Source organism: Equus przewalskii, chromosome 15, assembly GCF_037783145.1.
Source record: "Equus przewalskii isolate Varuska chromosome 15, EquPr2, whole genome shotgun sequence".
In the NCBI taxonomy this organism is placed as follows: domain Eukaryota; kingdom Metazoa; phylum Chordata; class Mammalia; order Perissodactyla; family Equidae; genus Equus; species Equus przewalskii.
In genome coordinates, this window is record NC_091845.1 from 36,405,265 (window position 1) to 36,432,722 (window position 27,458).

Sequence of the window (27,458 nt, forward strand, 5' to 3'; positions counted from 1 at the left end):
CTGAGATTAAGCCATCAACAAAACCTGCGAGGACCCTGGGACAGTCTGTTTAACTCCTGGGGGCATCCTGGAGGGAGTTTTGAAAGCTGAATAGATGGCAGGACAGAGGGTTAAGTCCGTATCCTCTCTAGGTGTCCCTAGAGTCTGGCACAGGCCTGTCATCTTGTAAGAGCTTGGTGAACGTTAGGTGAATGACAACAGCATTCAACGTGGAAGCAACCACTCAAGAACAATCACGGTCACGTGATTTGGCATCTGGGTGATGTGAAATTCACTGAGGCCAGAGCAGCATGTATTCTGGAGGGGAGGATGACAAGAAATGAGATACAGGGGCCGTCCCGGTGGCATAGCAGTTAAGTTCGCATGTTCTGCTTCGTCAGCCCAGGGTTTGCTGGTTCGGATCGCAGGTGCAGACCTACGCATTGCTTGTCAAGCCATGCTGTGGCAGGCGTCCCACATATAAAGTAAAGGAAGATGGGCACGGATGTTAGCTCAGGGCCAGTCTTCCTCAGCAAAAAGAGGAGGATTGGCAGCAGATTTTAGCTCAGTGCTAATCTTCCTCAAAAAGAAAATAAAAGCAATGAGATACAGGCAAAGGTCTGAGCTAGACTGGCAGGGTTCTTTGTGATCCAGACTGAGGAATTCCTCAGACATGTCTGTACAGGTGGTTTAATCAGGGGACCGAGGCTGAAGGCATCAAGCCCTGCAAGGGAGTGATCCAGGGAGAGGTGGTGAGACCGCCCTGCCCCTGGAATAGAATGAGTTCCCCCTGCAGCACGGAACTCTCCATCCTGACCTGGGCTATCTCAGTCCTTCCCTGGTGCTCAGAGGTCTGAGGAGCCAGGCAGGTGGTGTGGCAGATGGGCTGAATGAACGTGTTTGCCCTGATGCCCTGGCTGCATGGCTGGCTTGTTCCCGGGCTCAGAAAGGCGAAGGGCTCCTGTTTGTCTTCAGAAGTTACAAAGTTGGTTGAAAGCAGCCGCTCTGAAATCCCCCCTGCCTTGTGTGTGCCCCACAGATGTTTTCCTTTTGAATAGGGCTTTTCAGTTTACTTTTGCTGTATCTAAAGCAACTTCAAGGACCTGGGACTCCATGGGTCAAGATTGGGCTTTTTTTGCCAGGATGACCTTAGGCCACAGGTGCTTGCTGAGTCTGCTCTGACTGGGGTTCGGTCCCAGCTGGCAGTTGGGTGGAGAAGTGGGGAGCATTAGCAGAGGGAGGGTACGTCAGCTCAGCGCGAGTTCAGTAGCCCGTGAATGTGCTTGGAGTAAATGAGGCCTGGGCTGGGCCAGCTTGTCTCATTCGGGAAAGGGAGCCTCCATCGTCCTCTTCTAAAGAGACCCCAGACCTGAGTCCTCCTGGAGGGGCTCACACCCCAGTGCCGGGGTCCAGCACCACTGGTGGTGACTCAGGCCATGCCTCTCCCCCGCCTCAGATCCTGATCTCGGCCGATGACGAGATGGAGGAGTCCGACGTGGAGGAGGACCTCCGCAGACTGACCCCCCTGAAGCCTGCAAAGAAAAAGAAGCACCGCTTTGGGCTGCCTGTATGACGCATTCCGCTGCCGGGGGTCAGGTTTGGGGGCCCAGCCGGCTGCCAGGTCAGCAGATGGTCGCTCCGCAGCGTCATTCCTTCCCTCCTCTCTCTGCCCCTCCTCTTCTACCTCCACTCCTCTTGCTGTCTCTGCCCACTCCCAGACTACTGTGACTTGAGAGGGGGACGATGAGCCAGCGCCGAGGGGGCCGTGGCAGTTGGAGGTCCCACTCAGTTGCACTACAAACACTGACCAAATATGCAACCCAGGCGTTCTGTCTGTCTGTTGTTGTCCCAAGCGGTGGTGTGAGGGACCCAGAAGCCTTGCCCCGTGTCAGGCTCGGTGGCACTGAGGAAGAGAACTCACGCACACACAGACCATGGGGGGAGCCTTTCCCCAAGGCTCAGCAAGTGTGAAGATGTAACATGTTCTGGGCTAAAAGTCACTCATTGACCAAGTTTGAAATCGCAATGCTTTCTTACTCAAAATGGCTTTTGTAACTATTGATTTCTAAAGCCGGTTTTACGAGCTGTCACAGTGTTACCGTTTTTTGAGTATGTGTTTATTTCCTATGGGACTAATGGGCAAAACATAGATTTTTAAGTCTTCCGTATGCTGTTGACTTTTATATTTTTAAGTTATATTTTCATACTATTGTATTTAAAAACTCTTTTTAATGCCCAAAGAAATGGGTTTGTTTGCCTTTTGTGGGATGTGAACTGGTGGGAGGAAAAAGTTGGGAATTTTTTATTTGGAACATTGTTAGGTAATCTACAGTAAAATTAGGTAAATTATTCCGGTAGGAAGGGAGTTGGGCCCTCACCTGAAATCAACAAAGCCAATGCTTCTGAGAAGGTCAAGCCTGAGCAGGAGACAGCTGGTCTGAACGTGGATCGGGGCCCCAGTGCATATGGGACAGGCAGGGCTCTGCCCAGGGCCCACCAGCTCCTTGGCCTTTCTGCTGGCAGTTTAGAGATCTTAGTTAGATGTGACCAAGAAGGGAGCCTAAGAGGTCCTTGTGTCCAGAGAAATTGAGACTATGAGGCCACTCCTGTTTGTTCCTTGCCTTTTCAGAGCCTCCAGATTTGAAGTTTAAAATGTGGTTTTGGCCTCCGTGCCTCCCACTGGTGCAGCCTTCAGAACCAGCCTCTGGGCCAAGCACTGGGAACCTGCTGTCAGGCTGCCCCGTGCCTGTCATCTTAGTGTTGTCCACTTGTTTTGCACAATTTTCTGGAAAACACCTGCCTGAACAAGGGGTCCTGTTTTTCACATCCTCCAAAGCTGTAGGGGGCTCGGGTGGAGCAGGTCAAGGTGTGAGAGCTCGTTCTCTGCCTCCAGAGGCAGGACAAGGTGCTTCTATAGAAGCTTGTGTCCCCTCCTTGGGCAGTGGCCCCCACTCCTCAGCATGGGCACAGGCCCCTGTGTCTTTGGGAGTCTACTGACTGGCAGGGGAAGGGGCTGACCTGGTACTTGCCCTGCTGTGGGAACAGCCACGTGGAGCAGCCCAGTGTTTTGTCACAGCCCAGAGGCAGCCATGGAAGTTTAGAACAGAAAACCTTACCACTAAGGTACAAGCTGGAAGTAAGAAAGTGCAGGGAGGCCACACAACCCAGAGCCTTCTTTTTAGACCTACATAAAGGCATGTTTCACTTAAGCAGATGGGGTCTGAATTGTGGCATGTGAGCCAAGCTGTTAAAGCAGGCATCCTGGGCCTGTCCTCTCCCTGTCATGGTCCCACCTGTCTGGGACATGGTGGGGCAAGCCTTGGGGAGGACTTCTCAGCCCATCTTCCTCGAGGAGTCCAGAAGCCAGAGGGCTGGGAGGAGCCAGGCCCTGTAACTGCAGTAAGGGGTGACCGCCAGTGTGGGTATCTGCAGCCCAAGAGGCGAGGCGAGGTGAGGAGGCACGTGACGTTGGAGTCCAGCTCTCCCATCGCTTCTGCGCTCATTTCCCACTCTTCACACGCACACGTGCGCATGCACGCGCGCACACACACACACACCTGGCTGTTACTGTCTCCTGCCAAGAGAATCAGTATTTGGGAAGACCAGGACTGACATCGTTCCTAGTAGACATCAGCCTCTCGTGGCATCACTGACTCTCCTTACTTTTCCCTCCTGTTTCAGTTTGGTTGGAACAACCTGCGCCCGCAGCCCTGTTTCCTGCACCTTCCTGAGCTCAGAATCAGAGCTTCACTTTCAGTCTTGAGCTCCTGATGTTTCCAAACCAGGGACAGGGGCTGGGGAGCCACAGTCTGTGGAAGATGCAAACTATGGGTTATCTAGATCTCAGATGATCTGTCATTTCAAGGCTCATCCCAGAGCCTACTGGGCAGTGGGCTTGGGGACAAAGAGATATCGAGCGAATGGTGATTTCTCCCTGTATCCTGATTTTCAATAAGGGCTTTAGTCTCTGAGTGACAGTTGTGTAGCTGGTTAACTAGGGGATGGATGTATAACAGGGTGTCTGATCATAGAGGGCCTTGTGGTGTGTAGGCCTGGACAGCACGGCCTCACATTTTTGGCTTTACCGTCCTGTGTGTATGTGTCTGTGTGTGTGTGTGTGTGTGTGTGTGTGTGTGCACGCACACGCACAGTTTCTGTTCCCTGGGAGTGCCTCCTGCAGTCGCTGAGAGCTTTTCTGTGGTGCACTGTCCCAAGAGTGAGCAGATGCAGAGGGCCGTGGTCAGAACTCCTCCTGAGCTGTCCTCCCTCCCTGGGATGAGTCTTCTCACCACCTACTCCGAGGTGCCTTACAAGGTGCAGCTCTTCACCCGGCCACATGGCAGGCATCACCATGCTTGAGAAACCGTGGGACACCAACTGGATACAGTGGTACTGTGCGCCATCCATCTTATTTGTCCAGTCTGGGTCTGAGCCAAACCACCCATAATGGAAACTTGTAAGTCAGGGTCACAGGCAAGTTTCTTGTAACATGGAAGTAACCTGATGAGGTAGAACTGTCATATCCGAATGGAAGAGATAGTTCTTCCCCTTATTTCCTTTTGTTGTCAGTGGGATGTTGACAATGGCAAGGAGGGATGTTGGTGAGATCCCGGGTGGCTTCTTGGTCTGCTCAGCCCAAAACCTGCAAGGTGAAGGTCTCTGGCCCATCAGTTAGCCCTCAGACACACTGGTGGCCTCCTGCCTCAAGCTTTAACTTGTGCCTCTTCCTGGCAAGAGAGAGTCATGGGTTAATGTCGACCTGTCATGCCTCTAAATGGAAATGTGTAAAGGCACAAATCCAAGTTCTATCTTCCCCTAGCAGCGTAGGCCTTGGGCTGCAACCCAGAGTCCCTCTCTGCAGGCTGCCCAGGAGCCTGGAGGGAACAGCAGCCAACTGGCAACCCCACTCTGCCCTCCAGACTGCCGTTTGCTGGCTTTTGGTAGCCAGGCCAACATAGATGGCTCTGGAAACTTCCCATCAGCCAGAGCAGCCACCTTGCAGGGTGTGGACTGGCTTTTAGAGTCTCACACACTTCCGACTAGGTATGGAGAGCCCTCTGTTCTACCCTGTGATGCACTGGCAGCTCTGGAGGGCTTTGCTCCTGATGAGGACCTTCTGGGCTGACTGCTCTCAGCATCTTGGGCTCCTGGGTGGGTGGGTGAGCTGGTTTAATTTGATTTGTCTTTTCATGACGTTTATTAGAAGTCAGGCCTGTGTGAGCAAACCATGGCCTGCTTCTGCTGCCGTCCCAGTGGGGACGTTTCGTCAGTGATGTTACAATTCACAGAAACACATTTTTGAAATGAAAGGGAAGACGATGTACTTACATTGTAAAATGGTTTACAATAAAGTTTGACATCTTACTACAGTTTTTAAAAAAGAAACCATCATTTTTGTGGTTGTTGGTTGTGTGTTCTCTGGAGTTGAAACAGCTTAGTGGAGTCAAGAAAATTTCCCCAGTGAGTTAGAAGGTTCTCCCCGGGAAACAGTGAGAAAGAACCTTCCATCACCTAATGGCAGACGTAGGAGCCAGAATCCGTGGAGGAAAACAGGACATACTCCTGCCATTTCCACTTTCCAGCTAACGCGAGCAGAACTCCTCTCCCTCCCCCTCAGGAGCCAGTGTTGCTGAGAAGATGGAGTGTGAGGAGGGAACACCCCACATCCTGTCCCTGAGGCCACACGGCTGGAGGGGAGGTGTGTCCCTGGGCAGAACCAGCTGAGGGGGCCCTGCTGAAGCACTCCAGGAGCTGACAGCGGGGCCCTCACAGCCCCGGCCTGCCCTCAGTGCCTCTTGACCCCTGTTGAGAGTCCTGGGTTTGTGCCCACGCTGTCCAAAGGCATTCCTCATGTCAGCACTTGTCTCAGATGGAGCCTGGCAGTCCTCACGTTGGCCTCCTGGGGCCAGGACCGGGCAGGGGGGATTGGGGTGGGGTTTGAGGTATGACAGCAGTGGAGTGGCATTCGGGATAACCAAATGTCAGTGCCTGGTTGGGTTCTGTATGCCTGAAGCCTTCAAGGATAAAAATAATCTCCATCACAAACTGACAAGGAGCTTGGGTACGTCTGATCCAGCGGGCCAGGCCCTGACATCCTACCCACATCCATTCCCCACACCCACGCCAGGCCTAGAGTCCTGCCACGTGGGCTATTAGGGGCCAGCAGAGGGGAACTAAGTGACCTTCAGGGGAGCCCTTGTGCCTGTCCCTCTCTCCAAAGCTCAGTTCCTGGAACGGGCTTCACTCTCACTCACCCTCTCTCAGCAACCTAAACGTCCTCAGACCAGGCGCCCTCCGGCAGCTTCAACTCACAGGCTCTGCGGTTTCCTGCCTCCTTCATCCGTTTGCTAAACTTGCACTGAGAGCCGGACAGAGGATGGGGGCATCAGCAAAAACTCAGATGGAGCAGCCCCCAGGCTTCCCTTGGCCTCAGTTTCTCCACCTGTGAACCAGGACAGCCCCTGTGCTCTGAGTCCACAGTTCGGGCCCCTGAGCTCGCCGTGAGAGGACTCTCCTGAGCGTCAAATGCAGGAAGCTTCTGCCCTGCTGCCGTGCATGGACGGAAGGTCCCTTTCCTCTGGAATCCAGAGAAGGGATAGAAGAGAGAGGAAAACAAGCTCAGAGCAGTCCGGCCTGGCTCAGGGCCCTCCTTTTCGTCAGGGACACTCCCTACACTGGGATGGACTGTCACAGATGGACAGCTGAGACTGCCACACACACATTCCAGGGCCTACATTCACAAACACACAAGTAACTGCCAGTCCCACCCCCTCCTGCCTGCAAATAGAGCAGCTGTTCCCAAGGGTGAGGGTCTCCCCAGCTGTCTGCCTTCACCAGGGCTGCAGCCCCCCAGGCGGCCGTGCTCAGTGAGTCCCTATCATCTCCAAGAATAAACTCTGAAGCCAGTGGCTGCGTGGATGTGAATCATCAGGGAGCCTGTTGCAGGAGGGGGAGTGACTTCCCGGGACAGGCACGCCGACTATATAAGCTCCAGAGGGCTGGTCGCTGCTCAGATCTCCCTCCAGCTGCTGCCTGCCCGAGAGGCACCGTCGGAGCCACTGTCCCACAGCACCCACCATGTCCCAGGTAGGAGGGCCGAGCTCCGGCTGTGTTGATGCCTAGGGGGTCGAGGTAGAGAACTGGGCACTGTCATCTCTGGCAGCTGTGTCTTGTGCTGAGCTCCAGGCATAAACACAGGAGCTCTGGGACACCGAGGCTCAAGGAGGACACCTCCAGCCCTGAGGAGAAGCCCAGCTTACGCTGAGGAATCCCTGTTTAGCTTGGGATTGGTGGTATTCCCTGATTGGAGGGGTGGGGAAAATGTGTATGGTACTGCAAGATCTCTGTATGCATCTTTGTGTGTAAGGGAGCTTCTTATGTGACTCAGTGTGTGGGGTTGCATGTGTTTATAGCCGTGTGTGTGTACATGTGCATGTGAGGCTGGCTCTGTAGGTGTGGAACCCTACGCCCAGGTATCTCCCCAGCAGGCTGTATCTCTGTGCAGGGGTGTAGGCTGTTGCCCCAGGAGACCAGCCCAGGCTCAGGGGCCAGAGAGTCCTCGCACCTGCCCTCAGTGCTTAGGAAGGAGTAAGGCCTCAGACTCACAGGCACCTGGGGCTGAGGGTTGGGGTCTGGATGTCCCTGGCACTGGAGGGACAGACAGACCAGCCTGCTGAGGGGAAGGCTGTCCTTGCTGCCTTCTCCATGGGTGGGTGCTGACTTTGGACTCTGACTTCGTGGGCACCTGATTTCTCTGCCCCATTCCCACCCCAAAACACACAAGGTAAATACTGCCAATTTGGGGGGGAGATGGGCAATCCCTAAGGGACCCCCTGCCACCCAGTGAGCAAGTCTTGGAATTCACCAAAGACTTTGGAATTCAGCCTCAAAGCCAGTCCCTTTCCCCTTCACCTGTTGTGCCCAGACCTGAACGTGGCCAGGCAGACAGATACTGTGAGGCTACAGCAACCACAGGCCCAGAGCTCCCAGTCAGTGGGAGAAGGGCAGAGAGACTGGTAGGGGCGGGAGTGGAGCATAGTCGGGAAGGCTTCCTGGAAGAGGAATGGAGCCTTGACTTGGCTTGATCAGTGAGCAGGGAAGAGGGGTCTCAGGGCCAAGGCACACAGGTGGGAAAGAGATCTCAGCCTCAAGGCCTCAGGTTGTAAGATGAGGCTCTGGGCTCTCCAAGGCTGGCGCTCAGGAAGCCCCCATCAAGAAGAAGCGCCCCCCTGTGAAGGAGGAGGACCTGAAGGGGGCCCGAGGGAACCTGGCCAAGAACCAAGAGATCAAGTCTAAAACCTACCAGGTCATGCGGGAGTGTGGTAAGTGTTCTGAGGCAGTGGAGGTAGGGGGCGAGGGGCTCAGATGTGTGTCAGTAGGAGGGGGACAGGGTGGGAGTGTCCTGTGGGTCCTTAGTTCTAAGAGTCCAGAGCTCCTGGGCTCAGGGGGGTACTCCCCACAAAGGGGGCCTTCCCTCCCTAGGAAGCCGGGCTGGGCCCCTGACCACACCTCTTCCCCACAGAGCAAGCAGGCTCTGCCGCCCCGTCAGTGTTCAGCCGCAGCCGCACTGGCACTGAGACCGTCTTTGAGAAGCCCAAAGCCGGACCCGCCAAGAGTGTCTTTGGCTGAGAAGTGCACGCCACTCCCTTCGCCACTGCCAACACCTAGATGCAGGAGCCTTTCTCAAGAACTCTTTTTTTATGCCAGAACCCATCTTCTCACCTGCCGCTTTTGGGACTGCCACCCCTTTCCCACAGCCCTGGCCCCTCAGCCCAGGGACTCTGCACCAGCACCCGGGAAACACCAATAAAGAGGATGCCCATGTGGCCCCAGCATTTGGAGGGTGTTGGTTGGTCACTGGCCATGGCCACTAAGTGAGGAAACAAGGAGGGACGGGAGAGGTGGGGGCATGGGGCATGTTCTGTAACCTTCACAGCTTTCAGAAGGGTCCCAGAGGATAATGCAGGTGCTATTATGGTCACTGCCACATACTAGAAAGAGCCTTGGACATGGAGACCTGGCACTGACCTTCTGTGTGACTTCAAACCATCTCTCCTCCTTTTCTGAGCCTCAGTTTCCACTTGTATTTGACAAGGGAGTTGAGCTGAAGCCTATTACATAAAACAGACCACCGTGACACTCACTGCTCAGAGTGAAGCAAGTGGTGGCCTGGGGCTCACCTGATCCCCTGCCTTCCACAGAAGCTGTCGAGATGCTTCCAAGAACCCCAAGGCTCTGCGGGACTGAGAGACCTCACAGCCCCCCCTCCCCCTGTCCCTTGTTTATACTGCCTCCTTGCCAGCTTGCGTCCCCTCAAAGACAGGCAGGTCGAGCCGCCTCTCTGGCCAGTGGCAGGCGGCTTCCTGAGCTATTCTCTCCTCTCCCAAACTCCGAACAAGCTTCCCCCAGCTCTGCCTGAGCCACGGGAACACAAGGTTCTTGGCTTGTGTGCAATTCTTTCCTCTTCAGGCCTCAGTGTCCACTGTGTGCATAGACCTGTCAGATTCAGGGCACTACAGAGGCCTGTCTAGCTGTGACAGCAAGACCATAGACGGTCCAGGGCAGACTGGCAGGGCCTGGCTCAGGGCCAATGCCCCGCCTGTCCACTGGGCAGGTGGAGCTGGCTGCTCAGAGCCTTTCCCACGTTCCTGGCCAGCCTGGCCTCCTTATATAGCTGTTTCCAGGCTAGGCCTGTGCTCTGTGTCCCAAGGGAGCAGACCTTCTGTGGGGACGGGGCCTGGGCCTGCTCACTGGGCTCCTTGGGGAGACTCTTCCCCCAGATTTCTGAAGGCCCCGCTCACCCCATGCAGCCCAGTCATATCCAGAGCCCCAGGCGAGCAGTCTAGATGCGCACAGAGATGAGGCTCTGGCTGTAGTCATGCTGTGGAAGGGGACATTTACTTGCAGCCACAGACACAGCTACAAAGTCTATAATGCCCTTCCCCTGGGTCTGATGGAGGAGACCCCTTTCCGGCCATCTGCAAGCCAGTCACTGCCCCAGGGCCCTGAGTAGACTCCTAAGGTGGCTGCCCCACCCCCCACGCCCAGGCTCTTGTTACCAAGTGCTTCCCCCACCCAGCATTTGGCACCTGCCACACTTTCCTGAAGCATCTTTACCCGTTCTGTGGCCACAGACTCTAAGAACTGGGCTTCCCCGAGCCACCAAGGACACAAGCACCAGCTGCATCCTGATCCCCCAATAATTGTTCACTCTATTGCTGTTTGTTATAAAAGCAGCATTTCAACTTTATTAAAGGAAAATTGAAAAAAGTTGGTAATGCTACCCCAGGCCTTTTGGCTGCCCTCCCATGGGTCTAGGCTCATGACAATGGCACTGCCTGGATGTGCTCATGGGGCAGCCTCTGCCCTTTCTCACACAAGCTGTGGTTCACAGGCTCCCTTGGCACGACTGACCTCCACATGGCCACCTGAACGTGCTTGGCACTGAGCCGAATCACCCCCTTGGGGAGCTCTGTGCTTCTTCTTCTGTTCCATGCTTTCCTCTCAATAAAATCCCCCCGTGAGACTTCTGGGCCACAAGGTGTGGGCGTCTTTATGGCTCTCAGTTAGTCTTGTTTTGGGGGCCTTGCTGGAGCTGAATTGAGAGCCCTGGCTAGATTCATGGGGACCCCAGGAGAGAGAAGGTGTTCCTGGGCCCAGCCCGTCCCACCCCAGAAAGGAGGCGTGTCCATCCTGCCTTGGCCCCAGCAGATCTTGCCCCATTCAGACACCCAAGGGCTGTTGAGTGCCTTAGGGCCCCACTGCACAGTCACACTCTCCTGGCCTCAGGCACCCTTCTTCCCGGAAGCTGCCCCGGCCCTCCTCTTCCCTCCATCCCTCTGCTGCTGCTAGGCTGGCCTTATGGAGAGTGGGCTGGTTCACTGTTGTGTCCCCCTGCTCTAGGGAGCTTGTTGGTGAACGACTGGTGTGAGGGGTGTTGGTGTCCTGGAAAGGTTCTGGACCTTTCAGAAGGGATGCCAATGCCCAGCTCCCACCTGAGCCTGCCTTTCCTCGGTACGTGTTCCTGTCCCCAGCCAAGGTCCACAGGACATTTCACAGTTTGCCTGTTTATCTGAGGCCACTGCAGCTTTTGGCTTGTAGATCCTAGTTTCCCAGAACCTGCCCCCGCAGGGGCGGGGCAGCGAGCAAGTTACTAATTCATTCCCCACTTCCTCGCAACTTCAGAAGCAGCCTGCCAGGCCCTGGAGCCAAAATGAAGACCCCTGTCTGCAGCTACGGCATCATGCTGGTCCTGCTCTCTCTGCTGGCTGTCCTACAGGCCACCACTGCCCTAAAGGTAGCAGGTGTCCCTGGATGCCTGTGTGTGTGTGCACCTGAGCATGAGTGGTGTGAGCTGGTGAATGGGTGGAGGAGAGCCTCTGTGTGTGCAAGCATGTAAGCACAGATCAGAATGTGTGCAAAGAAATGGTGCCGACCATCCACCAGGCCCCACCCTGAGGGCCTTATGGATATTCTCCCACTTAATAGAAGGGGCAATCCTATTATTCCCATCTCACAGGTGAAGACATGCAGCTCAGCAAGTGGCTGCTCAAGGCCAGCAGTGGGTGGGTGGGTGAGGATGGACTTCACGAGCCCAGCTCCACCTCTCCCTGGCTAAGTGACTGGGAGGAAATGATTTATGCTTTCTCTGTCTCAGTTTCCACATCTGTAAGACAGGGTAATAGCAGAACCTATTTGAAGGTTTATTGTGAAGATGAAACCTAATACCTGTCAAGTACTTAGTACGGTTGTGTGTCACTTAACGACAGGGTACATTCTGAGAAATGCATGGTTAAGCAATTTCGTTGTGTAAACGTCATTGAGTGTACTTACACAAACCTCGATGGTGTAGCCCACCACACGCCTAGACTTCATTTTATCTTATGGGACCGCCATCATATATGCGGTCCGTCGTTGACCTAAGCGTCATGCAGCACGTGACTGTACAGTGCCTGGCACAGAGCAGACCCTAACGTGTAAACAACCCACTGGGCCAGTCACACACCTCTGCTAACTGTGCTGCTTAACAGGGCTGGTGCGCACACAAGAGTGCCATGTGCAGGCAGGCAAGAGGTGTGTAAGGCTCTGTGTGTCCTCCTTTGGGGACTGCAGTCCTTGGGGCAAAGAACATGTGCCTGGGGGAGAGCCCTGGGGGGATGGATGAGGCAACTGGGAAGGGTCCGCGGCTGCAGGGAAAGCGGGGCAAAGAGGAAGCATCCCAGCTCCTAGCGACTGGACCCCCGTTACCTCCGAATTCTCCCCGCTCTGTAGGCCCCTGGTGGGAGACTGGTGGCAGCCATTTTCCCCAATTTCCACGGAGGCCGAGGTTGCCAGAAATCAAAGGACTTGTTCACTGCCCTTTCACTGGGCGGAGCTAAGACTGCATACAAGCTTCCTGACCCTGCCAGGGCCTTCTGTGTCCTCCTCCGCTAGAAGGATAAGTGAGAGTCCCCTCCCAGGCACACTGGGGCTTCTGCAGGGCACTTTGAACCCCGCAGAACAAGACCCGTGTGGTCCCTGCCCCGTGGCACTGTAGATGGGGAATGAAGCACACAGCTGCCTTAAGAGGGGAGACAAAGCTTTGCATATGAAACGCCTCATGGGGTTGAGCCTGAGGCCTGGGCAGTGGCTCAGTTCGGGTTGGGGGCCAGGGATTGGTCTGGGATCTAGGTCAGGGCCCATTCTTGAAGAGTGTTGCCCCACGCTGGGGTGGCATTGAAACAATCCCGCCCCCTCCTCCTTCGCTGTCCAGAATGGCATCGACATCTACAGCCTCACTGTGGACTCCAAGGTCTCATCCCGATTTGCCCACACGGTCGTCACCAGCCGGGTGGTCAACAAGGCTGAGACTGTGCAGGAGGCCACCTTCCAGATGGAGCTGCCTAAGAAAGCCTTCATCACCAACTTCTCCATGTAGGTGACTTCCTGCCCTCTTCCTCCTCCTCGCTCCCCAACCCAGCACTGTGACATCATCCTTCCTGTGCCCCATCAGGAAGAGAGGCCCTCTTCTTGATGTGAGGTATGCAAGGATGTATGCCTTAGGTGTCTGTGCTCCACCTGTAGGCAACACAGGAACTACATGCATTCTCAGAGGTGTTTCCATCCCCCCCATCCCTCCCTCCATCTCTCCTTCCATCCATCCATCCGTCCACCCGTTATCCTCAGTGCTGCCCAGGTGGCAGCTGGAGAATGACGGTGGCATTGTGTCTTTGCCTTTGAGGAGGACAGACTTGAGACATTCTGAGGGCAGGCCCAGGCAGGAGGGAGTCACCAAAAGGCAGATTCCAGCTCAGAATACAGAAAACTTTCTAACCCCTGGGCTACCCTACAATGGAGTGATGCCTTGAGGAGGGGGAGCTCCTTGCCACAGGAAGTTCTAAGTCAACCTAGTCCCCCTGCTCCCGACAGGGATACTGCAGAGGGCATTTCTACTCTGGATCAGAGGCCACATTGGGAGGCTCCTGGGGTTTCTGTGGACTCTGTGAACTGGTGACTATCCTAACCTTGTCCTCTACTGTCCTCCCCCGTCCCTTCCTCACTCAGTTTTGCAATGTTTGCTAAATGCAAGAGAACTCTGTGTCTGTTCCTGGCCCCACAGGAGAGGCAGTGATTGAGGACAGACCAGCGATTGAGGCTGATCCCAGAAACTTAGGGAGAGAGATGGGTGGGGCAGAGCGCAAGCATCTCTCAGGTGGGGGTCTCCAGTGTCCCCTGGGACCTCTGAAAAACTGCGGTAGAGGCCAGATCTCTGTGGTTGGCTCCTCCTTCTCTCCCTGCCCACTCCCACCCGCCACCCCCTGCCCCATCAGCTTCTACTTTTCCTAACCCCGGAGCAAGGGCCTGTGCTGCCCAACTTGCAGCAGGAGCATCACAGGCTGCACCCAGCCTCCCACGTGGGTGCCAGGGCCAGCAGGTTGCCAGGTTCTAGGCCCATCGCATCTACTGAGAGCCCAGGACTGGCACCCCTCTCTGGGCCCAGATCCTATTGCTGCATGAGATAGGGAAGCGGGGGGCAGGGTGCCCTGCTCCCTGACCTGGCCAGGAGCCCCAAGTGGGCATCTGGGAGGAGGAGCCCTGCAGGCCACGCCCCAGCCCTATCCCCAGCCCGGTGTGAAAGTGTGACCGGGAAGGTCAGAAAGGTGGGGAGGAAGGACACTCAGTCCTGATGTCCTGGCTGCCCTCTCCCCACCCACCCTAGACACTCCTGCCCTTTCACACCACCCCAGATAGAGCAGACTCATGTCTGACTTCCATGCCCTCCCCACCCACAGGGAGATTCCGGAGCACTCATTTTCCTTCCAGACAAGCAGCCCAAGCAGTTCTCTCTCAGTCCCAAAGAACAACCACTAGGATTGTGTCCACGCCCATAGGAGTCCTGCCCACCAATTGTCCAAAACCTATTTCCCCAGAGGCCACCTTCTCTGCAGAGGGCCCTGCCCTCTGTTGACGGGAAGAGGGGACAGCCACAGGGGGAGGGGGATTGGCGCCTTTCAGCCCTGTGTCTCCCACTGGCCTGGAGCCCAGCATCTCCCTCCTCCTCCGTCTGCCCCACAGGGCTGGACACTGGGCTGGGCACAGGCTGCCTCCGAAAGCTTTCGCTGGTGACTGACTGCTTCCTCTGGGAACAGTCGGTGAGGTGGAAGGGGCCATTGGAATGTGGGGCCAGACTGGAAGGGAGAAGAGAGACCAAGACTTAGCTCAGCCCTGCCTCCTCTGCAACCTCCCTGCCATCTGTCCAGTAAAATGCGTGTTTACTAACCCTCAGCATGCCTCAGGGTGGGTGGAGGCTGGGCACGCCTTGCAGAGGTCCCCTACCTCACCCTGGTGCTACACAGAGTCTTGTGCAGAGTAGGTGCATAATAAACGGGGGAGGGCTCAGGAGTCACTCTGTAAAGAAGCACACCAAGTCCCAGAGAGGCTCGCTGGAGGAGGTGAGACTGGAGTGGGCCACCCCCGCCGAGCTCTCCACAACCCCTGTCCTCCTGCCCCAGGATCATCGACGGTGTGACCTACCCAGGGAACATCAAGGAGAAGGTTGCAGCCCAGAAAGAGTACAGTGCAGCCGTGGCCAGGGGAGAGAGTGCCGGCCTCGTCAAGTGAGCCGGAGGGGGTGGTGGGGCAGAGGCTGCCCCTGCCTTCTGCCCTTCAACCCTGCTCCCCCTTCTCCAGGGGCCATATACCGCCTGGCCTGGAAGGGCAGACCTGAGGCCTTCCTCCCCCAGGGCCACCGGGAGAAACATGGAGCGGTTCCAGGTATCAGTCAATGTGGCTCCCGAGGCCAAGGTCACCTTTGAGCTGGTGTACGAGGAGCTGCTCAAGCGGCGTCTGGGCGTGTACGAACTGCTGCTGAAAGTCCAGCCCAAACAGCTGGTCAAGCACCTGCAGGTACCTCCCGGGAGGCCTCCTAGATGACCCCTGCTCTGCTCTGCTGAGGGCAGCCCCTCCTTCCCCCTCCGCCTCCTGGGAGGCCCAGGCTCGGCTCCTGGCTGACCCAGTGACCCACTTCTTGCCTCCAGATGGACATTCACATTTTCGAGCCTCAGGGCATCAGCTTCCTGGAGACAGAGAGCACCTTCATGACCAACGAACTGGCAGATGCCCTCACCGTCTCGCAGAACATGACCAAGGTGGGTCTGCTGCGGTCGATGGGTGAGGATACCAAGGGGCCTGTCTTCAGGCCAGCCCTATAAGCCTGGATTTCCAGAGATCGAGACGGTTAGGCAGAATCTCTCAGCTGGAGGGACTTCTGAGGCCTCTGTGTCCCTGCTGTCATTTGGCAGATGGGGAGGGCAAGGCCTAGAGAGGGATGGCAGGTGCTGGTTTGACCCCTGAAACTGGGGGAGAAGGACTTGGAGAGGAGACTGATGTGAGTGTCCCAGGACCAGGTGGAGAGGAGAAGATGGCTGGATCGTACACATCCTGAGGCCAGACTCCGCTTGCGTAGCTCCAGGAGCAGGGGACTCACCCTCACACCTCCTCCCCTGTATGGAAGCAGTCTAGCAACAGCTCGGCCCGAGACAGAGGTCCCTGGAGTTTGACCCAAGGCTGCATCCTGGAATTCTCACTTCAGACACGGGCGAGGGGTGTTGTTGGCATGGCCTCGCTGCTCCTCCCAACTTCAGCACGCTCGTTTCTCCAGGCTCACATCCGATTCAAGCCAACGCTCTCCCAGCAGCGGAAGTCTCCAGAGCAGCAGGACACAGTCCTGAATGGCAACTTCATAGTCCGCTATGATGTGAACAGGACCGTCTCTGGGGGTTCCATTCAGGTGCGTGGGCTCCAGGCAAGAGCAGAGCAACTGGGAAATCCATCTACCCTCAAGAGTCTGAGCCTGAGTATTCTAGAAGAAAAGGCAAACTAACCACCCCTACTTACTAGCATACAGCAGGGACAGCACAGACAGAAAGCAAGCAGTTTAGTTGTATTGTCCCTGAAACGATTCCCTTTCGGAGGCAAAGAAGGTCTGTCTCTACTGAAGAGCTGCCCTGCAGGGTTTTCCTTGTTACCTTGGCTGCCAGGAGGCTCACAGCTCAGTTTGATGCTCATATGCAGTATCGTCTTTCACGTAGTTTCTGGCATCCTTATGCTACCCCTTTACTCTTTCGATGGACCATATTTTTGGAGTTTTCATTCTTTTGCTGAATCTTGGGTTTTTTACATCTGAACCTTTTAAGTTTCCTCAAACACTAAAATAAATAGGAGGTAAAGTGGGGTAGAGTTTTCGTGGGTCATGCATGAGCGGGGAAGGCAAGAGCAGGCTGGATTGAGCCCTAAAATTTGGGGCAGTTAGCAGTGGGACAGAGATGGAGGGGGCGGGAATGAAGACAGCATAGGACCCCAAGGATTCGGCGGGGAGGCTGACTGGGGGCAGGGCAGGGCTGTGCTCTCATCACCCGGATTCGTCTCCCTCCGGTTGCAGATCGAGAATGGCTACTTTGTGCACTACTTTGCCCCTGAGGGCCTGCCTACAATACCCAAGAATGTGATCTTTGTCATTGACCAGAGCGGCTCCATGGCGGGCAGGAAAATCCAGCAGGTGGGGTCCATGGGCTCACCCGGGGCCCTCAAAACTCCCAGACACCTCACACCATCAGCTCTCGTCCAGCAAGCAGACCCTCTCTCTTCCATCTTGCAGGGTAGAGGCCTCCCAGGGGTCAAAGTTGGTCAGAGTATGGGGCAGGTCCTGCCCTTAGAGCATTCGCCATGGCCCCACTCCAGATGCAAGCCCTAGGAGGGCCAGCCTGAGAGCACATGAGACCCCAAGAGGGCCCAGTGAGACACCCACCTTGTCTCCCCTCTCCCTGACCAGACTCGAGAAGCCCTAATTAAGATTGTGGACGACCTCGGCCCCAAAGACCAGTTCAACCTTGTCTGCTTCAATGAGGAAGCAACCCAGTGGAAGCCATCGCTGGTGCCAGCCTCAGCTGAGAACATGAAAGAGGCCAGGAACTTTGCTGCTGGCATCATGGCCCGGGGGGGTGAGAGCCTGTGCAGCCCTGTAGGGTGGGGGCTTCTGGGGCACCGAGCGCAGCCTGGGGCATCTGACTGGGAGCTATCCTGAGAGTGTGTGTCCCCACAGGGACCAACATCAACGATGCGGTGCTGTTGGCCGTGCAGCTGCTGGAGAGAGCCAACAAGCAGGAGCTGCTGCCCGCGGGGAGCGTCTCACTCATCATCCTGCTCACCGACGGCGACCCCACCGTGGGTGAGGGCACTGCCAGCACCTCCAGGGCACACTGCCCAAGGGAAGCAGCTGGGGCTCTACCCTGGCTTGCTGTGGGACCTGGGGAAGGGAGGGTGTCCCTGAGGCCCCTCTGGCTCTGAGATTCCAGAAACATCCATTGAGTAAATCACTGTTTTCTCACTCCCTTCCCAAACCACTGGGTCCAGGGGAGACCAACCGTGCGAACATCCAGAAGAACGTGCAGGAAGCCATAAGCGGCCAGTGCAGCCTCTTCTGCCTGGGCTTCGGCTTCCACGTCAGCTACGCTTTCCTGGAGAAGCTGGCACTGGACAACGGCGGTCTGGCTCGGCGCATCTATGAGGACTCGGACTCCGCACTGCAGCTCCAGGTGCCCACACGCCCCTGGTGGGCTGCGTGAGTGAGGGACAGTGCAGAGAGGTATGGAGACCCCAGCCCGGCCTCGTGACACCCCCTACCCTACAGGACTTCTACCAAGAAGTGGCCAACCCACTGCTGATGAAGGTGGCCTTCGAGTATCCGAGCAATGCTGTGGAGGAGGTCACACAGGACAACTTCCGGCTGCTCTTCAAGGGCTCTGAGATGGTGGTGGCTGGGAAGCTCCGGGACAAGGGCCCTGATGTGCTCTCAGCCAAAGTCCGCGGGCAGCTGGTGAGTGTGGCCAACCATCCTGGAGACGAAGGGCAGCTGGGACAGGCAGCCAGAGGGGCTGGGTTCAAACCGCAGCCCTGGTGGGCTCCAGCCGGTTGACCTCAAGCAAGTTGCAAAGTGCCCTCTGCCGCTTGTGGATGACATGAGCGCCCACTGCGTGGGCTCGTGGTGGAGATTCAATGAGACAACATCCTGATTCTCCTGAGGGCACCTGCGTGTACGGGCACGTGGTGGACGCTCAGCAGTCAGTCTGAGGGGCTGCTGTTCCTAAGGGCACCAGGGCCTGGCGTCCTCCGTCCTCGCACCAGCCCTTTGAGGTTGCTGCTGGCAGGGAGGGCTGCTCTCATTTGACAGATGAGCAGACTGAGGTCCAGGCAGAGCGGGCATCTTGCCCTGCGCCCTGCTGCAGCCGGGTCAAGGACTCGACTCACCACGTGGTGCCCTGTTCTTGTGCCGTGTCTCTGTGCCACAAGAAGGCCTCTCATTCCACAAAGAGAAACAGCACCTGCTCTGTGCCAGCTCCGTCTCTAGGGACCCCTGGGAGGTCCTCACAGGAGAGACAGCGGGGCTAAATCGTCACACACAGAGCTGCAGGCTGGGCTGTCCCTGACAGGATAAACCCAGGGAATCAGGAGAGCAGCACTGGTAGCCCCAACCTGGCTGGGGGTCAGGGAGGACTTCCTGGAGAAAGCTTAGCTGAGATTGAGGGATAAGTAGGAGGTGGCAGAGGCCGGATGGTGGAGTGATGGAGGAATGTTCCAGGCTTGTGTGGCTGGCGGGCAGCATGTGTGGGGAGAATGGCAGGGCAGCCAGGCAGGTGGGTAGAGGGCCCAGGGCCTCGTCTCAGAAAGGGTGGCCAAGTGAAGGGTAGGCATTGCATGACCTGTGCCAGTCTGCCCGGCCTTAAGCTCAGCTCTGCCACCTCCCAGAGGTGAGACCTGAGGCAGATCACTTAACCTCCCTGTGCCTTAGTTTCCTCCTCTGTAAAAATGAGAATAAGTCACCTTACCAACTTGTAAGGCTGTTGTGGGGACCAACATGTGGGCCAGCGTAAACACCCCATACATGATAGCTGCTGATGATATCCTGGAGGCGGGGGATTCCCAAAGCCTGGAACCCAAGGGGACTCGGGGTAGTTCACAAACAAACATCTCTTTGTTTCAGTAGTTATGTATTTATTTTAATGTGTGTCCTGAAAAATAAACTCAAACCCCAGACCTAAGATTTTACAGGTATGATTACTTAGGACAAGGCCAAGTAGAGCGTGTTAGTCAATTTAAATTTCATTTAAGGAAAACCATCAAACACATAGCTGTACATGTGGAGAGAGCAAACTTCATGCAGGTGGCCTGCATGTGACAAAGCTTCGGGAGGCCTGGCTCTGAGGGAGAGGCAGAAGAGGGTGGCCCCAGCAGGGGTGGCAGGATCGGATCCACGCTGCACAGGTCTTTGGCTGCTGTGGGGAGTTGTGGTGAGAGGGCTGGGGTTCCTCTCTCCCCAGACCCCGTTTCCCAGGCTGGGCCAGGTCAGCCCAAGACAAGAAGGACTCCCACTGGGGCAGGAAGTGGCAGTCCACCCAGAGCTTGGCACACACCTCGCTGTCACCATCCCTCAGTGCCGAGTCCCAGCAGAGGGCACCAGCTTGGGCAGGAGACAGCTTGCTGGGGTGGACGGGGCTCCAGACCCCATCAAGGCCACGACCCCTGAGTTCTCTTCTTGACTCTGGCACTGCCTGCTGGGAAAGGCTCCTGCCTCTCTGTCCCGAGTCTCCGTCTTTGGGGTGAGAGTGGGCTCTGTCTGGGACCCTCTCTGTTCCACACTGCACTTGGCGTCCCTCCTGCTGCTATTTCTCCCCCGGCCTGGGGTTCAGAGGCCATCCTCACTCCCTGCCTCCCAAAGGGTCGGTCTGCCCTGGGCCCCTGGCTCTGCGCCTGCGTGCTGCCCCTGGGGTAGTGTCCTAGCTTTTATCTCCTCCTCCTTCTCATCCTTGGAGGCTCTGTCACTGAGCACCTCACAGCCCTAAACTCCCTCCCTGCCTCCACTCTACTCAAAGAAGGGCAGTCCTTGCAGACAATGCACCAGAGCTGTGCCAGCCCCAACAGGTTTCTCAGGGAAGTGCTCGAAGCACCAGGCCGGGTGCGGATGTCCCCCTCTCACTGCTCCTGCCCTGGCTGGGCCCCTCTTCCCAGCACCTGCAGAACATCACCTTCCAAACGGAGGCCAGCGTGGCCGAGAAGGAAGAGGAGTTCCGGAGCCCCAAGTATATCTTCCATAGCTTCATGGAGAGACTCTGGGCATACCTGACCATCCAGCAACTGCTGGAGCGAGCGTGAGTGGCCCATACCCTTGAGGGCCCGCTGGGGTGGCCACACATGGCCTCAGCGCCTCCCCAAGCTCTTCACTGGGTGGGTAGATGTAGCGGGCATGGGGGCATCTCCCAGGCATGGAGAGAAGGGGTTGTAGTATTGTGTCTGAGTTCCAGACTCCCCGAGCAGGAACCCCCCGGAAGGGTCTGGAAGGGAGAGGGAATCTGATTAGGCATCCAGGGACCTGCTGAGCTTCTGTGTCCTCAATCTGCAGAGTTTCTGCATCAGATTCTGAAAAACAGGCCCTAGAGACCCGAGCTCTGAGCTTGTCACTCAACTACAGCTTTGTCACCCCACTCACATCCATGGTGGTCACCAAGCCTGAAGGTCAAGAGGAGTCTCGAGTTGCTGAGAAGCCCATGGAAAACGGTGGGTGTGAGGTGGGATCCCAGCCTCTTTGGCAGCAGGGTTTTGACCCAGTGTTCTGCCCCGTGCCTCCGCATCCCCACCAAGACTCCATCCCTGCCCCCCACAGACTCCCAGGAACCCCGGGAGACTCACCCCATTTCATTGGTGAGGAACCTGAGGCCAGGTCTCCTGACCCCGGTGTTCACTACACCTGTGTGGTGCTGGGGTTGAGAGCAAGGTTAGGTATAAGCATTCAAATTTATCAGATACCCTGAGTGTATCTCTCACTCTCTCTTTTTGTTTTATCCAGAAAACAGACACAGGAACATCCACGTAGGTAAGGTCCTAACACCCTTAAAGGCTGGCCTGGGTGACAGTTGGCCGACACAGCATAGGACACCAGCCCCACGAGGTCGCTCGCTAGGGCCTCTCCAGCTCAGCCCAGCTGCCAGGAGGGAGCATCGTCTGCCCAAGCACACTGGTGCATTTAGTCACCTGTTCATTCAGTTATTGGCTACCACTCAGGCCCAGTCCTGGGCACTGGGAACACTGTCCCCATCTAGCTGGGAGCCCCAGAAAAGTGCATCCAAGAAGCAAACCCACATCTCTCTGCTTTCCAGGTCAGTCATTCTTCAGATCTCATTCCACGGGAGACGGAAGGTCCAGAATAACAGGTAGCAAAGGAGGAGAGGGGAGGGGGAGGGGAGGTAGCCAGAACCTTGACCCCGGCCACAGTCTGGCTCTGCCCTGGCTGAGGGGGAGCGACTTACTTGGCTCACCTGGCTGGTCGCAGGGCTGGGACTCAAGTTCCAGTGTGTCTATTAAGAGGCACTGTACAGACCGTGTCCTTACTGAAAGAAGAGGCTTGAGAGGACAGGGTAGTTTGAGGGGCACTGCTGAGTGGGAGACCTGACATCCCAGTGGAGAGGAGTTCAAGAAGAGTCCATTGTTCCAGCCTCGAATTTCTCCCAGCTGTGGAGGGAGGGGCTCCCAGGGTGACGGGTGTGGGGAGGGGAGCCACCTGCCCTCCCCACAGCCCTCTCCTGGGGTGGGTCCCAGAGCCCTGGCTGTGCGGACACATGACACTGTTTGAGAGAACACCGCATGTGTCAACTTTTCCAAAGCTGGGACTTCTGAGAGGCTATCCAGCTTCCAAAGGAGATTCGGACCGCCCGGCCCTCTTCACCCTCCTCGTGGTCCTTTTCTACCCGACCATATGCTGCTACCAGACATCAGCTTAGGTAAGCTGCTTTCTGACCCTCTAGAGACTAGTTTCCTCAAGGTGATAATCAAACCTGCCCGCAGAGTTGGATGAAATGAAGCACCAAGCACGTGCGGACCAGGGAGGCTGCTGTGGGGCATGTCATCCAGTGACGTGGCCTTCATCTTCACGGAATCAGGTTCATTACGCTCTGGAGGCTGGCCCAAAGCCAACAGTGGTCCCTTGAGCTGTTTCCGAGCCCTAATCTGGACTCAGATGCAGCTGCAGAGGCAATTTGGACCCTGTCTCCTCAGCCTTTTCCCTAATAGCATTCTCTTCAGTTTGAAAACCTCTTTGCAAAGGTTCTTCTAGATTGGGTGTATATGTGGCAGGGGTTGTGGGGCTGGAGTGTGGTGGGTGGCGGGTGGCAGCGATGGCTGGAAGGCGAGCTGATTGCTCTGAATCCTGACTGCCTTCTCCCCTTCTGTTTCCGGCTGTTCCTGCACTAATGCCTGCGTCGGCGCCCTCAGCCCCACCGGTTCCTGAGGGAGTGTTTCATGACATGGATTTAAGAACCAAAGGTGCCTCCCAGGCCAAAGCCCCTGCAGTAGACTCTAGCCCTATAGTAGGGAGACCCTGGGAAGGGAGAGACCCCGGGATCTCTAGGAACCTGTCGCATAGGTTTCTCAATGTTGAAGTGGAAAGAGAGCCTTGGCCACATCCGCGTACTACCCCATCCCTCACGGCCCCCCAGGGATGGGCTGCCTAAACCCAGACTTTTTTTCTTTCAGAAACAATCATCATGGCAGCCCCACCCCCAGGTAAATTGCCAGCCCTCCTTAGCCCCACTCCCCGTCCTCGCCCCCTAGCATGCTCCACCTGCCGTGGGAACCACACCTGCTGTCCCAGCCCCCATCCAGGCTCCTCCTGTCATCCTGCCGCTGCCTGGGCAAAGCGTGGACTGGCTCTGTGTGGACATCAAGCGCTCTCAGGGGCTGATGAAGCTGCTCTCAGACCCTGACCAAGGTGAGAGGTGCACACCCAGTCATCTACCCCGAGAGACCCAGACACCTCTCAGCCCCAACTTACTACCCTGGAGACAATGAAGGGACAACTGCCCACAGAGACACATGGGCAGACCTTGTCCTGTGCAGGCCTGTCCCAGATCATGGCATGGGCACGCTCCCGAGCACTGACACTTGCACTCATGTATCTACTCCATAGACCTCCCACTGAGCAACACATATGCAGGCTGGGGTGGCCCAGGCACTCCAGGGTGACCAGATGTGGGCTTGCCCCAAGGCACTGCCGTACTTCAGGGGTCGGGGGACAGACATAGGCACAGATAAGCATAGTGGCTTATAGTCAGTGCCCCAAGTGACATGGAAATGAGCCCGGAGGAGCTTTCTGAGGGTCAGGGTTGGCTACACAGGGTCATATGATAGTGACTAGGCTTTGGTACACGAGTGGGGTCCACTAGGCAGAGGAGGGGGTAGGCAGAAACGCAGAGCCCCAAAAGATGCTGGTGGGACTTTACAGGGTGTGGAGGAAGTAGGTGTGCTGGCCATACCTGTCCCTCAACCCCAGAAGGATCTTCCTAGTTGAGCTGAGATTGCAGGTCAGACATGGGGACGCACAGCACTCAGGGCTGCTCACACACACACACCCGCAGAGCCACTTGGAGTCAACGAACATCTACGGCTTCCTCATTCCTCCCAGATCCACACGGTCTCCGCTGCATCACACCAGGCTGGGAATCTGTTCGCTTCCTGAGGGTGGGGACCACTGATTTTCCATTTTGCTCTTGGCCTTGCCACCTGTATCAGGGCCAGACATACTACAGGGCCCTTATGAACATTTATTGACTTCAGACAAGATCTCCCTTCTTGGAGGGCTCATCTGAAGGTGGCGGTAACTGCAGATTCGGGGGACCTTCCATAGGAAACCGAGGGATGAGCGGAAAGATTGTGGCAACAGGCCCCAGTGTGAGGGAATGCTGGGAAGGGGGATTGAGGACATGAGCTGATGAAGAATGGTTCTGGGGATGTAATCAGGGAGGACCTCCTGCTCAGGCCAGTGCTCAGCTGGGCCCACAGCTTTGACCTCCCTGCTCCCGGCCCTCTCAGGAGTTGAGGTGACTGGGCAGTACGAGACAGAGAAGGCCCAGTTCGCATGGATCGAGGTGACCTTCAAGAACCCCCAGCTGCAGGTCCGCGCATCCCCTGAGCACGTGGTGGTGACTCGGAACCGAAGAAGCACTGCGCACAAGTGGAAGGAAACACTGTTCTCAGTGATACCTGGGTAAGCCCCAGGCTGTGTGCCAGCAGTGACCTCTCAGGCTGCATCAGCTGGTGACAGCGCTGACAGGTGACCTGAGGCCCCAGGCCTGAGTGTGGAGTGGCTAGGCATGAGTCCTCTGCACTGGGCTGTACCCACAGGAGGGGCACCTGCACCATGTCCCTCCTACTCTTGAGGGCACCAAGGTGACTTTGGGGACCTGGCTGCCCTCACACCTAACCCAGGTCACTATCTCATGCAGGGAAACCTGTGGTCAGGAGCTAGCTCTGCTGCTAATCCTGTGTGACCCTGGGCAGGCCGCTTAGCCCCTCTGAGCCTCAGTTTCCTCACTCATAGCTAGGGATAACCATCCCAGCCCTGAGTCAGAGGGCCGAGGGGCCAGATCAAGTGAGAGAATGTGGTTGAAGAGCATTTTGCCCTGTAGACAATGAGGTGCCCTCTGGGCACACCAGAAGGCAGCGCTCTCTACGAGGTGAGGTAAGGATGACAATGACGAGAAGCTGGAGAGCGTTGTCCACCAGAGAAGGTTACGAATGTTACCCTCAGCACACTCTTTAACTCTGCTAAGAGATAAGTGCAACTGGCATCAAATACCAGGCAGCTGGTGGGTAATGGGGGTGGAAGGCGACCTCTTCTGGACGGAGCTGCCCCACCATAGAGCCTTCCAGAGGCAGCTCTCCAGCTCTGGGAGTCACAAGCGGCCTGGGAGAGAGGCCAAGGACCCTGGCCTTCCCTGAGCAGTGCCCCCTGAGCCCCAAGCCTGTGCCGAGTGTAGAGAGCCTGTGTGTTCCCTCTCCCTGAGCCCCTCAGCAGAGACAGGTTCACACGACAAGTGAGTGCACAGCCAGCAATCCGAGGGCTCCCCCAGAACCTCTCGGTTTTACAGAAGGTCCTAAAGTTCCCTGTTATCCGATGAAGGCACAAAGATCCAGAGCATCCCTCTGCCTTGGATGAACACACTAGAAGATGGAATCAAGTCTTCCTATTGATTGTAGCGATGCAGAGTCCACATACTTTCCCGAGCTATGGAAGATACACATAAACAGACCACTTCTTTTACGTTGAATTGAGGACAGTGTACGTTTAGAACAATTCCTTTTACAATAACCTCAGAGTAACATCAGGGTCTTATTCAACATACTCGAAGGCTCCTAACATTCCTAAGAAAACCAAAAAGGTAAGAATTTCAGATTATTTTAAGTAAAAAAGGAGAGGATGGAATGAGAAGGGACTTGCCCTTCTCAGCACTAAGACACACAATTTAACACTAATCATCAAAAGGACGTGGCACTGGCCTCAAAGCAAAAGGGACAGAGTGAAGGTGTCAGAGCCCCTAAATCTAGAAACCATTAGAAACCAAATCCAAGAAAACCAGAGAGGAGGGAACCATTATTTTATCTTATAAATAACGTTGGGATCACCAGACATCATCAAGTTACCGTTGGTCCCAGTTGATCAATGAGGAAACTGAAGCCCGGAAGGTTTATGGACTCCCATCCGAGACTACAGTAGGAGTGCCTGATGACAAGAGGGCAGGCCTCACCACTCCCACCCCACCTGCTGAGGTCCCACGCAGGCCTCCCTTCCTGCTCAGGACGCTGGTCTCTCCACAGCCTCAAGATGACCATGGATAGCGCAGGGCTCCTGCTGCTCACCAGCCCAGACAAAGTGACCATCGGCCTGCTGTCCTGGGATGGCCCTGGGAAGGGGCTCCGGCTCCTTCTGCAGGACACTGACCGCTTCTCCAGCCACGTTGGTGGGGCCCTTGGTATGCTGTCCATGGCCGGGCTCAGGGCATCCTCAGAAACCACCTCTGCCTGTGAACAGGCAGTGCCCCTCACCTCTGTGTGTCTCCCAGCCTCCCTCTGTCTTTTTCCCTCACTGACCTGCCCTTTGTACCTCAGGCCAGTTTTACCAGGACGTGCTTTGGGGTCCGCCTGCAGCAGCAGATGACAACAAGCGCACACTGAGGGTTCAGGGGCATGACCACCCTGCCACCAGGTGACTCAGTGCAAGCAGGCCGCTAAGCGCAGCCATGGTTGGGGGCCAGGAGGCTGGGAGCTGGACTTTGGGGCCCCCAATCCTCTGTCCTTCACCAGGAGCTAGGAAGAGTCAGGTGAAAGGTTGATGCCTTAGACATGGCTGAACCAGCTCTCAGTGACCCCGTAAAGGACGGTCAACTCAGACTCACAGAAAACACAGCGGCCCAGAGAGCATTAGGGTGGGTTGGGGGCAGTAGGAAACTCCCCCTGAATTCTCAGAGCCCTGGACCCTGGCGACCACACGCAACTGGGTCCCCTTGGGTGACCAGGCCGTGTCAGCCTGTGCTGGAGGGAATTCAAAGAGGCCTCGAGACTCTCCACCCTCCATGTTCCTATCCCCAGCTGTCTCCCTCTCTTCCCACCACACCTGAGATTTGCTAACCACTTGTCTGTCTGTCTGTCCATCTATTCATCCCAGAGAGCTCAAGCTGGATTACCAAGAGGGGCTCCCGGGAAGAGAGATTTCCTGCTGGTCTGTGGAGCTGTAGTTCTGATGGGAGGAGTTATGCCCATCCCCGATGCCACCCCACCGTGTGCAGACGGCTGCCACCCTGTGACCACAGGGCTACCTGTGGGTCCTGGACTGTGATGGGGAGGGGTACTTCCACTCATTACAAATAAAGAAAGATGTGTGAGCCCAGGGAGTGGGCATCTCTGGTTCTTTCTGGACAAATCCCAGGGCCTCAGAATCACATCCTGGACACTTAGCGTCGTGTGACATAATCTTCCACTGTTGGTCCTCAAAGGCCTGTGGCCATTGAGGCTCGGGGAGAGCTTGCAGGCCAGCCCCTTCATTTTACAAGCAGGTAACTAAGGTTCAGAGAGATTAAATCACCCATTTAAAAGAACATTCTCTGGGATCAGAGGTTCGG

The 27,458-nt window shown here is 56.2% G+C and overlaps 3 protein-coding genes across 11 annotated transcripts in view; all 3 read left to right on the plus strand.

Annotated features, from left to right (window-relative positions):
- Nucleotides 1-5,364, plus strand: part of STIMATE (STIM activating enhancer) — a 55,831-nt gene extending 50,467 nt beyond the window's left edge. Inside the window, exons 8-9 of one of the 2 annotated variants that reach the window (XM_008513134.2) lie at nucleotides 1,436-1,600; nucleotides 3,661-5,364. In XM_008513134.2, coding sequence (XP_008511356.1) covers nucleotides 1,436-1,552 — 117 coding nt within the window. In that variant the 3' untranslated portion in view covers nucleotides 1,553-1,600; nucleotides 3,661-5,364. Of the gene's footprint in view, nucleotides 1-1,435 lie in introns of both variants that reach the window. The other variant, XM_008513133.2, reaches the window with a different exon arrangement.
- An 895-nt stretch (nucleotides 5,365-6,259) lies between these two features.
- On the plus strand, nucleotides 6,260-8,813 carry MUSTN1 (musculoskeletal, embryonic nuclear protein 1). Its single transcript, XM_008513131.2, has 3 exons — nucleotides 6,260-7,065; nucleotides 8,168-8,300; nucleotides 8,501-8,813. Exons 1-3 carry the CDS (start codon nucleotides 7,057-7,059, stop codon nucleotides 8,605-8,607), a joined length of 249 nt encoding a protein of 82 aa, XP_008511353.1. The 5' UTR covers nucleotides 6,260-7,056; the 3' UTR covers nucleotides 8,608-8,813.
- On the plus strand, nucleotides 8,647-27,226 carry ITIH4 (inter-alpha-trypsin inhibitor heavy chain 4). 8 transcript variants are annotated; one of them, XR_011526931.1, is made up of 25 exons: nucleotides 8,647-8,852; nucleotides 11,164-11,275; nucleotides 12,731-12,891; nucleotides 13,387-13,467; nucleotides 14,970-15,074; nucleotides 15,201-15,363; nucleotides 15,495-15,605; nucleotides 16,118-16,246; nucleotides 16,898-17,014; nucleotides 17,288-17,456; nucleotides 17,558-17,683; nucleotides 17,869-18,050; nucleotides 18,146-18,331; nucleotides 20,521-20,660; nucleotides 20,912-21,066; nucleotides 21,356-21,382; nucleotides 21,666-21,719; nucleotides 22,170-22,286; nucleotides 22,777-22,827; nucleotides 23,038-23,067; nucleotides 23,156-23,272; nucleotides 23,966-24,547; nucleotides 26,158-26,312; nucleotides 26,449-26,545; nucleotides 27,005-27,226. XR_011526931.1 is itself a non-coding variant. In XM_070575001.1 (25 exons), exons 1-25 carry the CDS (start codon nucleotides 8,647-8,649, stop codon nucleotides 27,072-27,074), a joined length of 3,036 nt encoding a protein of 1,011 aa, XP_070431102.1. In that variant the 3' UTR covers nucleotides 27,075-27,226. The 8 variants fall into 8 exon arrangements, 6 of the variants coding, with proteins under 6 accessions (XP_070431102.1, XP_008511354.1, XP_070431103.1 ...); XM_070575001.1 differs by having other exon boundaries at nucleotides 24,373-24,547; XR_011526932.1 differs by lacking the exon at nucleotides 13,387-13,467.
- The last annotated feature ends 232 nt before the right edge of the window (nucleotides 27,227-27,458 follow it).